This window comes from Marmota marmota, unplaced genomic scaffold (assembly GCF_001458135.2).
Source record: "Marmota marmota marmota unplaced genomic scaffold, marMar, whole genome shotgun sequence".
Classification (NCBI taxonomy): Eukaryota; Metazoa; Chordata; class Mammalia; order Rodentia; family Sciuridae; genus Marmota; species Marmota marmota.
The window spans coordinates 2,474,825-2,490,955 of NW_026000103.1; the positions used below are offsets into that span (position 1 = coordinate 2,474,825).

Consider the following 16,131-nt stretch of genomic DNA (forward strand, 5'->3'; position numbering starts at 1 on the left):
CCTCTATGAACTATACAGCATTAAAAATTATAAAGTTTGAAATATTTTTAGAAACTAGATTGCTCTGCTTTGTTTACTTTATTGAATCTTTTTTGAAAACAAAATGATTTTGTTTTTCTCAGCTTATGGTACATTTGAAAGAAAAATTAAATAGATATCTTTTTAAAAATTAAAAAAAGTTTCTCTTTGGAAGCCATAGAAATTCTCCCACTTCGCAAACTGAATATGAAGTGTGAAGAAATTTGTGATACAGCAGAGGAATTCTTTTCATGAATAGTGCTGATATCTGAATATACAAAAGACATCTGAGGAGAGAGGAAGGAATTTTATGTGATGAATGAATCTCTATGGAATGCCACTTTGTATATCCATTAGTTTTTCAAATAGAGAAGATCCTCTAGGATCTTCAAAACATTCTACACCATTTGAACTTTAGTTTTTCATAAAAGAAACAAACATTTAAGTTGACCTGTTACCTAACTGTACATGGTCATAGGAAAGACTAACCCAGCACACTTTTAATCAAACATAATTAGACCAGTGATTATATAAACTTAGTGGAAACAAACTTTTCAATTAAGAAGACAGAGTTAAGAAGGAAGAATAAAGAATATAAATTTACTGAATATCATACAGCAGATGTTACACTGTATATACATTATGTTCTCATTCTCTCTCATTGCCATAAATCAATATCTGGTCTCTCTCCTGTGCTCTACATCCCAATGAACAGTAGCAACATACTTTGCACAAAGTAAAAACCTTGGCATCATCTTCAACTCTCAATTCTTTCTCTTTTCTGTATTTCCCAATCACCAAGACTCTGGATTTTTCCTCATGATCTGTTCTCAAAATCATTCCTTTTCTCTTTATCATACTTCCAATTTACCTTCCATCCAATCCATTGCCCTCATTGCAGATAGGGTACCCTTCCTAAAATATACATCTTACCTTATCTTTTGTCTGTTTAATTATTTCAGTGGTACCATTTGGCTCCCAATGCAACAAAACTCTAGTCTTCCTATTATAAGTTATATTCATAATATAATATAAATTACATATGCTTCTATGACATCGGCCCTGACAACCTCATTAACCCTCCATCTCTTTACTTTCTGCAATTCTAGGCACTAGTTTTGGACTTTTCGGTCATCTCTTTCTCTGAGCATTCTCTGAACCCATGTCTCAGTAAAAGATCTCTCTCTATTTACCTCAATTTATACTTCTCTCACTGTGGCTCCTACATAGTATTCAAATACAGATATATTTGTATATATGTGCATGGTGTGTGTGTGTGTGTGTGTGTGTGTGTGTGTGTGTTACTGGGATTGAACCCAGGGGCACTTAACCCACTGAGCCACATCCTTATCCCTTTTATTTAATTATTTTTTAAAATTTTGAAACAGGNATATAAAGGAGGTGCTACTAAAACAAATATCTAAAGATATGAAAGTAGCTTTAGAGAGCTGGCTAATAGGTAGAAAATGGAAGAATTTGAAGTGCTTCATAGAAAAAAAATTAATTGAAGAGACTATTGGTATAAATCCAGATGTTGTTCGAATCTTTGCTGCTATATAACAAAATACGTGAGACTGAGTAATTTATAAATAACAGAAATTTATTCCCTCACAGTCCAAGGTCAAAGCACTAGAATCTGGTTAGGACCTTTTTACTACGCTATTTTATGGCAGAATGTGGGAGAATGGGGCTGAGGGAGAGAGGGGAAGAGAGAGAGACTGAGACAGACACAGGGGTTGGGGAAGACACCCTTCTTCCACCTTTTCTGTTCCATACAGCCCCAGCTGATCAGACAAAGTGAGAACAGACGTCCTCCACTCTGTCCACCAACTCACATAAGAATCTCTGAAAATTCCCTCGCATACTCACCCAAAAGCAATGCTTCACCAAACATTTGGGCATCCCTTAATTTAGTCAAGTTGACACATAAAATTAACCATCACAGATATTAAAGACAATTTTGGTGAGACATTAGAAGGAAATAATGAACCATGTTATTGGACATTAGAGGAGAGGTGGTCCCTTTTTGTAAAATGACAAAAAGGGAGAATTTGGCTCCATATGTTCCACCATTGAGTGGAAAGTAGAATGTATAGCAATAAACTTGGATATTTACCTGAATAGATTTCCAAACAAAATGTAGAGTGCACAGCCTGATTTCTCCTTGTTATAGTAAAATGTGTAGGAAATGTATAGCAAATGTATAGGAAAGAGATAAATTGAGGAATGAACTGTAAGCAAAATAAAAAAAAAATCCCAACACTAAGTTGTTTCAAAAATATTCAACTTAATCCAGATAGTGTGCTCTGGCTTTTTTTTTTTTTTTTCCCGCTAAGAAAATTACTTATGTGACTCATGGATCCCAATCAACCATCTATCTCAGCAGGAGACATGAATAGAGATAATTATTCAGGAAAGATCTGTAGAGGACTCTTTTGTCTAATAACTTGGACCCTGGTGAATAGCATGATAGACTGACATGATATCTGAGGCTTTTATACAAGAGAAAAGCTTCCAGCTTGGATTAAATGGATAGAGACAGGACAAAAATGAAAGGAGAATGACTCTGAGGGTAGAGGCCTGGGCTTCCTTTCAGGCTGAGAGGGCAGGGCTGCCTTCCTGGCAGGCACAGGGGACAGAGTATCCAGCCACGAGAATTATTCTCAGGCCTTGATATCCAATGGAATGTGCCTGACTAGGTTTGTGGTATACTTGGGACCTAGGATCTCTTTTTCCTTCCTATTTCTCCCTTCTGGAATGTTTCCTATGCCTGTCTCATCAATGTATTTTGGAAGCTGAGAGCTTGTTTTCTAGTTTCACAGGTCCACAAATGGGGAGGAATGGTGTACCAAGAGGACCACACCCAAGTCTTACCAGTAACTAGTTCAGATGATGAAACTTTGAACTTTTGGAGTTGATGATATTTAGATGGTATTTTTGGACTAGAGTTGATGCTGGAATGAATTAAGAACTTGCAGGGTGTGTGTGTTAGAGTCAGGTGAATATTTTGCATTTGAGAAGGACATGAATTTTGGGGACAAAAGGGCAGGTTATGAGTTGAATTTTGTCCTTCCTCCTCCCCAAAAGATAGGATAAAGTCTAAAACTCTGATACTTCTGAGTATGATATTATTTGGAAATAGAGTCTTACAGATGTAATGATGCTTTACAGATGTAATAAAGCTTCATATGTCTCCTAAATTGGGTCCTAATCCAATTCTATCTGTTGAACTTAAAGGAGAAGGGGAAGACACATGGCCAAGAAGCCCACACAGTCAGGGACCGAAGTCAAGGAAGCCAACGAACTCCATGGATCAGGGGCCAGTAACAGACCGTAGGAAGAGACAAGCAGAGATCCCACCCAGAACTCAGAGGATGTATGGCCTGGTGATACTTGGATTTTGGACTTTGTCAGAACTGTGAGAGAACAAATTTCTGTTGTCTTAAGTCACCCAGGAAAGAAAGCTACCATGTAAAGAAATTTGGGCTTTATTTGACCTTGAAGGTAAAAGAATGCCCTCCTTGAAATGATTTGAGCAGATGAAAAAAAAAATCCAAAAAAGAAGTCAAGAAGTCAAATCTACACTTTAGAAAGAGAACCCCATTAAAGTGAGAAAAATATAGTATAGCAACTACAGTATACTTTCCTGTATATATGTCATATCTCCTCTTGGAGTATAAATTCTGTGGCAGCAGGGACTATGTTTTATTTTTTCTGTCCCTTTGTGTATTTCCAATATATAGGATACCATTAATTCCTAAGTAAAAATTGGTTAAATGGATAAATAAAAATCCAAGTGATTGAACTTTTCATGATAAGCTTGCAAACATACCACCCCTGAAGGAAAAGAGCTTATTCAACTTTGAATCCTCAATACAAAATATATAGCAGATTGCTAAAAGACCAAAAAAATCAAGATTCAGAAAGTAAGTGAATTCACTGAGTAGTTACTTTTATCTTTAATGTATCATGTAGAGGGGAGAAAAAGAGACTATGCATGAAATATTTTAAACAGCACAATACTTCCACGTGGAATGAGATTATGAAACACAGAAGAAAAAACAGCCAACTCCTTGTTTCTGACATCATCACCTCTGGAATAACTGGTGGACATTTGATACTAGTGACTCAGGTCACAGACAGAAATGGAGAAATAATCATGCCATTCCATTCATTTCAAACTACTCACCACAGGAATTATTAAAAATGGAAAAGAACTTCTTTGTTGAGAGTATGGTTCATTTTAATGTTGCCAGAGTAAAGTATAGACATCAAAACTCCTTGACCTCAGTTATTGCTTATTTCTTTACTGCATTATCCATTTAGGAACAATATTATATAAGGCATTACTTAAAAGGAGTTCTCTTTTCCTCTTTTGAAATGTTTTATTTTCTGAAATAGCAATAAGCAATATTATAAATATGCTGATTCATTATGAAAAGGCTCATTTATAATCACACTTTTGCTTTTGATACATATATATTAGGTATCAACTGATGGATTCCATTAATTATGAAAATAAAACAGACTTTTTCTTTATTTGTTTTTGAAAATAACCCCAACATTATTTTTAAAGGCAGCACATGTTCTATCTGTAAATTTATGCCGCTCTTTAAAAAAAAATATTTATAACAAAAACCAGCTTTGTGCTTTACAACAAATATAAATGGGGTGATTTGTATAATGAAAATAAATGAATAACAGCAGTACTAATAGAGCTGATCCTATTTGTGATGGCTCATTAACTTCATACAGGATGTAATTTACTGCCTTGGATCAGGAGTTGATAATGTTACAATCTGGAGCTATTAGCTAAAAATGGTTGCAATAGGAAGTTAATAGGTTTGTTCATTCATTGGGAAGTCAGTATCCCTTTTTATATGCATCCCCATACTAAGCCACACACTCAAAAAGGGCACAAGGAGGAAAAAGACAAGGACAAGACATAACTTGAGTACTATTAATATGAATAGTTAGCTGGGCACAGTGGTGCATGCCTGTAATTCCAGTGGCTTGGGAGGCTGAGGCTTGAGGATCTTGAGTTCAAAGTAAGCTTCAGCAAAAGCAAAGTACTAACAACTCAATGAGACCCTGTCTTTAAGTAAAATACAAATCAGAGCTGGAGATGTGGTTCAGTAGTCGAGTGCCCCTGCCCCTGAGTTCAATCCCTGGTACCCAAAAAAAAAAAAAAAAAAGAAAGAAAGAAAGAAAGAAAAACGAATACATGAATAGCTAATATTTAAGAAGCTCATTGTAAGTACTTTCAATGTATTTGAGTACTTAATTATGACAGCAATCTATCAGGTACTTATGATTTCTCTCCTTATTGTGTAAGTAAGGGAATGAGTTTAAAAATTTGCTCCAATACACCAATGAGTGATGGAGCTTTTTTTCCAATTTAGGGGGAATAATTTCAGTACCTGTCTCCTTAATTATTTATACTACGACAACTGCTTCTTATTTATTTTTTTATTTGTTTTAATTAGTTACACATGACAGTACAATGATCTTGACATATCATACATTTGAATCAGATGGGGTATAATTTCTCATTTTTCAGAGTGTACAGGTTGCAGAATCACATTGGTCATGCAGTCATGTATATACATACAGCAATAATAATGTCTATTTTATTCTGCTGTCCTTCCTTTCCCCCCTTCCCCTCCCCTCCCTTCCCCTCCCATCACTTCTCTCTACCCAATCTAATGTGACACACTTCTTTTTTTCCCCCTCACATCGTCATACATGTATTCTGACTTATCTCCAACTTCATCAAGTTTAGAATGATAAGCAAGTAAAAATCCCAGTGTTTCTCAGTGTAAAATGTAAGGTGAGAAGAGACACCAACACAATGAGCCCATGGATGATTGCTAGATTGTAAGAGGAAGAGAGGGAAAGGGGAGACTGTGGTTTGAAAAGGTATAATCACTAAACCTAGGGTTTTCAAGTTAATGACATAATTAATGACATAATTAAACATAGACAAAATCTTAACTTGTGGGATATGCTGAAGAAAAAAAGTTGGGAGCATATTTTTAAAATGTTGATAAACATTGCCACTCCCTGACTTCTAGTCTGCCACTGGCTGGCCGGGCACTCCTGAGAAAATCGCACAACTGAGTGCAGCCATATTTCTCAGGGCTGGGCTAGATGATCCCAAAGGCAGTGCTTTCCAAAACCTGTCTGTAAAGCACTGTTGGGGACAACATGTGTGTCCTGGAGAAAAAGGAAAGTACAGAGTAGTAACTTTCTCATAAGGCAAACTATATCCAATTCAAAGGAGTGTTCTTTAGTCTGAAATTAGGGTCTTATTACCTTCTTGTTATTAACATTTTAACATTTCAATTGTAAAATAATGACAGTGAAATAGATAGTAAATGATCTCTTTCCATTTGTGTGTGTGTTGTTGGGGGGAGGTTCTGGGGGCCAAGCCTAGGACTTTGTGCATACTAGGAAAGTGTCCTATTACTGAACTATATTTCTGCCCTGTATTTTTTTTTTTATTGTCTTTACCTAACCTGTTAAGAAGTTGGCTATTTTATCTTAATTATAGACTTTTTTAAAAAAATTGTTGTTTGAAACATATGATAGACTACACAAGGAATCACTATTCTATTTTCAAACTCAAAATTTTCAGAATCTTCTACATTTCCACACCTCTTTATAATTTGTTAAACATTTTCACATTAATTATATCACTTGGAGCTCTATGATCTGTGAAACAATCTTGTGTTCCACAGATTTGAAAAAATACAGGGTTTAAGGTGATTAGGCAACTTCACCAAGATTATATGGTTTGTTTAAGAGCCAGATTCCACCTCATGTTTTTTTTACTTTGAATCCTACCTACTTTCCATCTAAAAGTGGTTCATGAATTGGACCTTACAATAGAATCATAGTGGTTTTTTGTTTGTTTGTTTTTTGGTGGTGTTGGGGATTGAATCCAGGATCTTGTACATGCATGACAAGTACTCTAACAACTGAGGCATATCCCCAGCCCCTACTATAAGTGTTTTAATATACACAGAACTAATAAGTTTGAATGTATGGAGGATGGGGTCTAAGAGTTTTGTCTTTTAAGAACTCTCTGGGTGATTCTGCTCTATAGGCAAATTTGGGTACCATTATCAAATGGTACTTTCCTCTGTCTACCTGGGCTCACAAGAAAGAAGAGGGGTTTAGAGATAGACAGAATTGGATATCCCTGAGCAAGTCACATGATCACCTGAGCCTCAATTTCTGCATCTGTGAAATAAGGACTGTGATATCTAACATGTAGATTATAAATATTTTGAAAAATAATATGTAGTACCTAAATCTGTTAGTCACTCAAAAAAGGAAGCTATCATCATTACTACTGCTACTATGGAAATACTACCTAGAATGATGCCCTATTATTACTAAGAAATAGGTACAAATTATAAATAGCAATGATTCTAGAATTTTTCTTAAATTTATAGCAAATACAGGTTAACAATTTACTTGTGATGGTCTCATTTTTTTCCTTTGTGAAATATCTACATCTGTTAATTGCTGGGGTATCTTTGGCTCTAAGAAGCCTGGGACTACATGGTTCTATTGAACAGTTGAAGAAGGAAGTTTTGAGGAAGTAGCTTTAGAAGATTATTAAATAAATATAATTGAAATAAATTTATACTTATGAATGACAACTCTATAGCTATGCTGTCATTTTCTGTCAAGGCAAGACTATGTCTAAATCCAAATATTTGCTTCTTTACAGTTTATAATTTGTATGTATCTGGGATTAAAAGTATTTGAAACAGCTTACAACAAATTACAATAAGACAACAATAAAGCCAGAGGAAAAAGCTAAGAATCATTAATAAATGGGGCAGAAAAAGAAGATAAAGGATAATGGGGTTGGGGAAATGCTCTTTTTATTTTTTCCAGGAAACTGGAAGAATTGGTTTATAAAAACTGCACTGTTGAGTAGACATTAAGATTCCCGAACTTTGGGCAAAGGAGAAGGGGGAGGGGAGGGGGCATGGGGGCAGGAAAGATGGTGAAATGAGATGGGCATCATTATCCTAGGAACATGTATGACTTCATATATGGTGTGACACTTCATCATGTATAACCAGAGACATGAAAATTTGTGCTGCACTTGTGTATAATGAATCAAAATGCATTCTGCTGTCATATATACCTAATTAGAATAAATAAATAAATAAGTAATTTTTTAAAAAAGATTCCTGTGTTTCTAAAAAGATGAAAATAAGGTTTTCTCCTTAATGTTTCTTACCTAAGACTGAAAGCACTAATCACTAATAAAGAGAAGCAACCTAAATGAAATATTAGTCTATGAGTAGACTGGAATTTATCCATTTAAACATTTTTTCCAGTAGCTACTATGAGTGCTCTAATTTTTTTAAATTAACTTCACTCATCATTCTGAAGTATCACTGTATTTACATATTCCATCTTTACCCTTCTATCATCTTGTTATCCTCTATGTTTTAACTCATTTTAGAAAATTCTGGTAGGATTTGATAAGAAACTATAGACTGTGGTGCTCAGGGTAGAAAGGATCCCAAATAATACCTCTATAAATTCATATTAAGTTATATATTTTTGATGCCTTGAGTACCCTCTGACCTAGTTACAATCAAACTGAAAGCTTCAATTTTAGACTAAGTTTCCTTTCTATTCCTGCTGTCATTGTCCTGGGCCAGGCTGTAGCCTCACCTAGACTGCTACAAGCATCTCTGTTTTAATGGGTCTCCTTGCCCCTTCCTAATTCTGGGTTCATGTAATTTTGGCTATAGCCTTCTTTGTAAAGTGGTTGTATCTTTATACCACTAACACTCTTCCTTGGCCTTCCACTGTTAACCATAGTCCTTCTACCACTTAATCCTCCATGATTATCTCCCAAACTACCACACTTAGTGTGGTCTGTAGCCAAATTAAACTACCTGTTAGTGTTCAAATGCAGCTTGAGTTTTTCCATCACCTTACCATTCTATTGCATCTTACAAGACAAATAAATGAAGAAAATAAATATCCAGGGATAATTTCTATGTATAAGTCACAATTCTTTTTGATTATAGTATAATATACATTTGCGCTCAAATCTAACCAGTTACTACATTAAGAATCTAAGTTAAAGAGGCATCTTTATATGTAATCCAAAGTCTAGCACTATCACCTCATATTTACTGTATATAAATTTTTTTCTTTAGCTGCTGAGAAAGGATTTTCTTTCAGTTGCCAAGGCACACAAGGCCAGCTGGCAGGAGTAGTCCAGGAAAAAAAAACAAAAAAAACATGCCACATTGAGTTCCCATGCAACAGAAACAAATGAAACCTAATTTGCTGATCTGTCTTGTTTATTTTGGTTCATTCGACAATGTAATATAACAGAAACAACACTGAACTGGGTATTAGAAGACCCAAAATTTCATCCTATTTCTGCCATTGACCAACCATATAACTTTCAGAATATCATGCAAATTTCTCATCTTTGCTTTTTTTTTCACTTACAAAATGAAAATCTTCCTTGCTTTACTCAAAGAGTCCGTACACATAGCAATTATTATTCTTTTATTTGCCATTCCCTAAAATGTAGTCTTTTTCTATATCTATGTGCTTTACAATTCTATCCTGTGGTGAAGCCTTTGCAGATGCCATAAGTCCATGTTAATCTCACTGAGGGTCCTAGAAGAGGATTCCTATAAATAATCACAGATAATTTTACAAATATTTGTAAAATATCACAAATGATATTATTCAAATATATTTTAAGGGGTTGATTAGATGATCTCTGAAACCCTTGCTAGTTTAAGAGTAGTAAATTTCTATATTCAAATTTATACTTGAAATTCAACCATTTTGTATATAAAGAAAACTTCAGATATGTGTACATCATCTCTATTCTCATATCTTGGAAATTTTTGGACATGCCAATTTCCCTGTCTCCCAATTTTAACCCTTACAAAGTCTTAGTATACCTGTTATCTTCTTATATATGTAACAACTTGCCTGACATCTCACATCTCTTGTAGTAATTTGTACTAGTTTTTTGTTTTTTACATCAGAATATAGATTTAAGTTTTAAGAAACATAAGAATTTACACGCTGTGGTTGTGGCTCAGCGGTAGAGCGCTCACCTAGCACATGTGGGGCGTTGGGTTCGATCCTCAGCACCACAAAAAAATAAAATAAAGGTATTGTGTCCAACTTCAATGAAAACAAAATATTTTTTTAAAATGAATTTAAAACAAATTACTGAAACATATTTTATGTTTTTCTTATATTGCTAGTTGTAATATTACAGATTCTGAAAAGAAATTTTTAATTAATATCATCTTGGGAAAGGCAAATATTCTTTAAAATGTCTACTTTGTTAAAATATAAAAGTATATGATAGCACACAGAAAAATTGCTTGCTCCAAAAACTAGATGTGTCATCACAATCTAAAAGGTGGACCTTAAAATAAAGATGGTGAGTACATGCAAACTTACTAACCCTTTGCCACCTCACTCTCTAGTCAGAGTAGAGACTGATAAATTGATACCAGGAAACAGAAATCCTTGATATCCTGGGGCTTTTTAAATTATTTTTTTTTTCAGTTGTAGATGGACACGATATCTTTAATTTATGTATGTATGTATGTATGTATGTATGTATGTATTTATTTATATGTGGTGCTGAGTATCAAACCCAGTGCACACACATTCAAGGCAAGTGCTCTACCACGGAGCTACAAGCCCAGCCCTCCTTGATATCCTGTTTTAAAGAGTAACCTGGCTGAAATTCAACCTAGCTGACACTGCCATGCCTTTCCCTACTGTTTGGATTTTTAATATAATCGGAGTTATAGTGAAGAAGCTACAGGTCCTCCTACACTTTGAGTTTTTAGAGGCACTCTCACCTGAGCTATTCTGCAGATCTAGGTAAATCAAAGACGATGCTTCTGAATACACACACACACACACACACACACACACAACAACAACAACTTTGGGGATAACCAAGCTGAGGTAATTTCAAAGTCTAGTACATAAATGATACAAGATAATCTGCCATATTCAAATGACACTCAGGAAAGAAAGAAAAACCCTCTCTAGTCTACTTTTCCTTAATACAAAATACAACACTTGAACTTTTAGATAAATTAAAACTCTATATTCTGAAGAGAGATTTATAAACTCTAGAGAGTAATATTAAATGATTCAGATAGTGGCACCATGCAAGAACAAAGTCACTAGAACACTTTACACAGATTAAATGGAAAGAATTCAGCACTTACCTGGCATAAACCACTGATGCACATATCCAGTGATTCGGTATAGCAACGAGTTCCATCTAACACCTTTGGTGCTAGTTCAACAACCAGGGTTGTTCCCTTGGCTTGACACTTTAGTGAACAGGGGTTGTCAGGGTCATTAGACACAGGAAGCCATTCATAAAACTGGCCATGGTGCTTGACATCATTATGAGCAGAGCATTGCTGAGCTCGGAAATCTCCTGCTTCGGGTGGGCAGTCCTGGAGAAGAAGAGGAGGGGGAGCAGAAAGTTAAGGGGATGGCCCCAAACAGAAAAGTGGAACAGCTATGTGGTTGGTGGAAGTTGTAGTAAACAAAGCAAAAGCTTTGTCATTACACATGGACTCTCCCATACCAGGTTATGAGATTATTTGACCTTCAAAGTAAAGAAAGCTGAGAAAACAATCTCCTGGAAATATATTTTCTAATTAAAGTTAAATTAGAAAGTAACCAGTTTGAGATAGATATTTTAGTTGATATTTGTTGGGAAAGTAACCATCTTGAAATGCATTTTCTGACAAATGTCCACTGGTCCATGAATACTTCCACATCGATAGCATTTCTATTTCCTTGTAACTTAAGTGGAACCTGGAATTAGCTGAAAGCATCTTTGTCTCCTTTGGTCCAGCCACTGGAAGTTAGGATGATTCTTTATTGTAATAACTAGCAGAAAAAATTTACAATAATTTCATTCAAAAAACTTCGGGGTATTGCTTGGCATTTTTTTTTCTAGAATTAAAGGTACATAGTATCTAGAATGAATCTCGGGGAACTCAAGAGAGATGGTAATTTATATATGAATTGCTTTAGGTTCAGGCAGTATGGCGGAGGGGAAAGGGCATGGACTTCCTCTTCAGATGGGTGTGTGGCAGCAATACTGTGGGTCTCCCTGACTTGTAGTATTATTAACTCATGCTCAGAGCAGAGTTAATAATACTACTCAGCTCTTAGGGTCACTGTGAGAGGCTCATGAGTTATTCTGGCCAATTACTTGCTTGTAGAAGCTACCTAGTAAATGGTAGTAAGTCCTGTGATTATTTAATGAAGCCACAGGTAAGAGTTGAAGAAATAAGAGATTCTCTCAATTTAAATTTTAAAAGATATTGGCAGGGATCAATGGAAAATAAGACTCTCCTAAATGTATATTTCAGAGAGGGTAATTGAAAATGTGAAACCATGAGTAACAATGGCTATTATTTAATAAATGATAAAACACAGTGAAAGCAGATAAGATTTTGCCTTAAAAAAGGCAAATACCGTATCTTCTTTGGAAAGGTTTTTTGACAAGTATATTTCATTCTATATGTCTCCAGAATTATTCTTACTGTAAAGATTTTAGACTATCCAGGCACAGAGAGGCTTCTTGGATAACTTGTTCTAAAGGATTTGTATGTGGCCTTTCATAGTTCTCAGTTACTACATTATAATTTTGAGAGTTCTTAAGAGAACTTTCTTTTTCTGCAAATCTCTTTACATTCCTATAAGCATTCAGAGAACAACATTGTTCTTTATTTTATAAAATGGAATTTTTGACTCTTCCCAAACTTATCAAGTAACACATAAGGCTCTGATATTCTGGGGAGCATAAAGTCTTTCTAGGCAAGAATAGATAGGAGATAAACAATTAGATACTTATTTAGAATGAACATGAAATCACTCAAAATACAATATAAAACCTCAAAGACATTTTACTGTTAGTGTTGTATGTGTTCTCAGGGTGAATAAAACATAGTTGTAAAGGGAAAGAACAATTTAAACAACAAAGGTGTAGATACATAGGTACTCAATAGGCTTAAGTGATTTTAAATACTAGCTGAAAAAAATTTCATTTGAATTCACTGCTCATTAATTTCTTAAATGATAGAGTAAATTTTCTAAAGACCCAGAAACAAATAAATAGTACATGTGCACATATTATACAAGATATTTACTTGTTTATTGTGAAAAAATCAAACAAAAAACAAAACCCTGAAAACTAAGCTATGAATCACAAAACAGGGAAATTGTACCAAACCATGACAGACAGCACAAACTAAATTTAGTGTTTGATACCAGCTCATTTCAGACCATATGTCCCGACATAAGAGCACAAACTTGAATTAACATGAACTCTTTGTGGATTCACGTTCCAAAAAAAACCAAAAAACAAAAAACTACAACTTGCTTATTTAAATTCTACCAATATCTTCTTAGACTTCACTTATTAACTTCTCCCTAAAACAACCCTATTACTAGCCACAGCTCCAAACTATGAACATATACTTCCCTAAATCCCCCCATTTGAGACAATAACAGAGTCTAAAATGCTGCCTACCTTTTGCTGAGCAGGATTAATAAACCTAGCTTTACCCAGTTCACAAGTTTCCCTGGTTGGTCAGTGCATGAGAACTTCCACAGTTAAACTGATAATTTACTTAATAATGTTTAAGTCAAGTGTTTTCTTGTGCATAATACCTGTCATCCTAGGAGTCACTCAATTACCGTGTAAAAGAAATACTGAAGTGCACTCATAAACATTGAAGAAATTGTTTGAAATAGTCCCAAATACCTTTCATAATTACCTTTGCTTCTTTTTTTTTTTCTATAAATACAAGTGAACCAGCTAGAAAGGAATTCCAGGGTCAGGCTGAATCACTTTTGCCTTAAAGTAAGAAGGGTAAGATATAATTAAGTGATGTCTTAGTATGAGCTATAGGTAATTTTCTGCATTTTTACAATTCCAAGAAAAGAGTATGAACTGCATTTTTAAATTGATGTTACTACCTTATCTTATTACACACAAAATCTTAGACTCCTTTGAGTTCCTCCTATTCAACAAAAGGTGTCGATTCATCCTACTTTCCTAAAACAAGACTCAAAGGCAGTCAAAGGTAAAACTATTAAAAAAAAAAAGTGAAAATATTAAGATCTTTGTTCTCTTTTCTGTGACCAAATCAGTAAATATATTTAGACATATAGAGAATCAGCTTGCAGAGAGATGTTCCTATTTGCAATTAACTTGCTCATAATGTTAAGAAGAATACCTATTATAGGTTTTATGATTTTTCATAAATAGAAAATCTCTCTGAGAATATTAATGCTCAAGAACACTATTACTCACGTTTATCACTACTGTGTCTCCTTCTGCTCATATATTTATAGGGGTGGGGATATATAGTTTGCTAAATTTTAAATGCACTTGAAACCTGGAGTTCAGAGTTAAAACCTGAACCTGAACCTTTATAATGAGTTTATTTATACTCTACAAAATGCAACTTCCTGTTTTAAGGAAAGGACTTAAGAGGACTTATAAAACAGGTTCAGAAAGCTTCTTGGACATTAAATAGCTCTTACAAAATAACATTTTGATGATTTAAGTGTAAATGAATCAGAAACATATGAATTAAATTTCCCTTGAAATACACGTGCTTAAAAATTAAGGGAAGAAGGATTTGGCAAAACATTCTTTGTTTGAGTCCAAAACTTCTCAAGTATAGTTCAAGACATTTATTGAATCCCTAATAATCTGAGATCTTCCGGGTGTAGGAATGGAAACACAAGAAAAGTCATTGTAGCCTCTAGTCCCACAAATATCCTAATAAATATAACAACAACAACAGAATATCTCCTATTTGTACAGAAACTTACCTTCTAAGAAGTTTTTAGATTTTAATTATAATTTGGTCCATTAAACCAGCATACTCCCTGAGCCTTCTAAAAGTCAGTCTACAAACAAATGTCCTAATTACTTTGAACTTTGCTTTATATCACAAGTCACAGTTCTGCCCAAGAAGAATGGCTGTCCTTCACATATAATAAATACAGAAGATACCGAATATATACAATGTGGGATTTCTGCTCTTGTCTAATATTAATAGTGGGAATACTAAGCTTTCAATGGAGATAGTTAAAACAAATGAATTATGATTTATATATTTTTATATGGAACTTGGTACACAGGCAGTAATGATGAAGACAAAGCTACTGAAAACACGTGCTATCCCTCACCGTGAACCAGGCAAAAACAGGGTGCAGGAAAGGGGAACTGGACTGAAGACCCTAGGTTCCAGCCTCTCACACATCTCCAGAAAGATTTGAAGGAGAAATGGAGCAAGAGAAAGCAATTGAAGGCATTTCCCCTCTGGACTTGTACACTGTCACACGCCTGTGGCTTGACAGCTCTCATCAGGTCACTAGGCTAGAACTTCCTTACTCGGTGGAGATATATTTTCTTTGTAATAGATGATCCCATGAATTACTATTCAGCCATTTAATATAACAGCTTTTCTCTCCAATTTTTAAGCACTTAATCCTAACTGTGTCTGAGCTTTCTTCTTTAAAAACACAAAAATAAAGCCTGACCTTTTATTTGCTCCCATTATAATTCATACAGTCAGTGGAGTTCTGCCATATATGAATCTAATTCAAAACATTTTCTGGTTAATCAGCTAGCCAGTGGGAAAGATAAGATGGATCCCAGATGTCCCCTGATGATGATAGGTAGATCAGATTACACCGTGGGACAAAGGAGGGTCAGGCTTCTCAGAACTTACTCACTGGGCAAGATGTAAAAGATTATGTCTCAGCAGCTAAGGTGGCAGCCTATGAAAGGCCTTTAAATGGCTTTGAAAAAATATACAGAATATATATTCAGGGTCAGGAGAAACATTATTTGAAAAAATTTTTCATTGTTTTTTAAAGAAGATATTTTTCTTTCAGAAGGACATCCTTCTGCTTTATCTCTGTCCTTAAATATTCTGCAATTGAAGTATTCTATTAATTTTTCTGCTTCATTTAACTTCTTTTGAGTGTCATTGTATAAGTATCATATTCTGATTCTATACTTTT

General features: G+C 34.7%; 1 protein-coding gene across 4 annotated transcripts in view; it reads right to left on the reverse strand.

The window, feature by feature from the left end:
- Adamtsl1 (ADAMTS like 1) overlaps window positions 1-16,131 on the reverse strand; it is a 905,649-nt gene that overhangs the window by 264,010 nt on the left and 625,508 nt on the right. For all 4 annotated transcript variants that reach the window (XM_048783907.1, XM_048783906.1, XM_048783909.1 and 1 more), the window contains one exon: window positions 11,289-11,525. In XM_048783907.1, coding sequence (XP_048639864.1) covers window positions 11,289-11,525 — 237 coding nt within the window. The remainder of the gene's footprint in view (window positions 1-11,288; window positions 11,526-16,131) is intronic.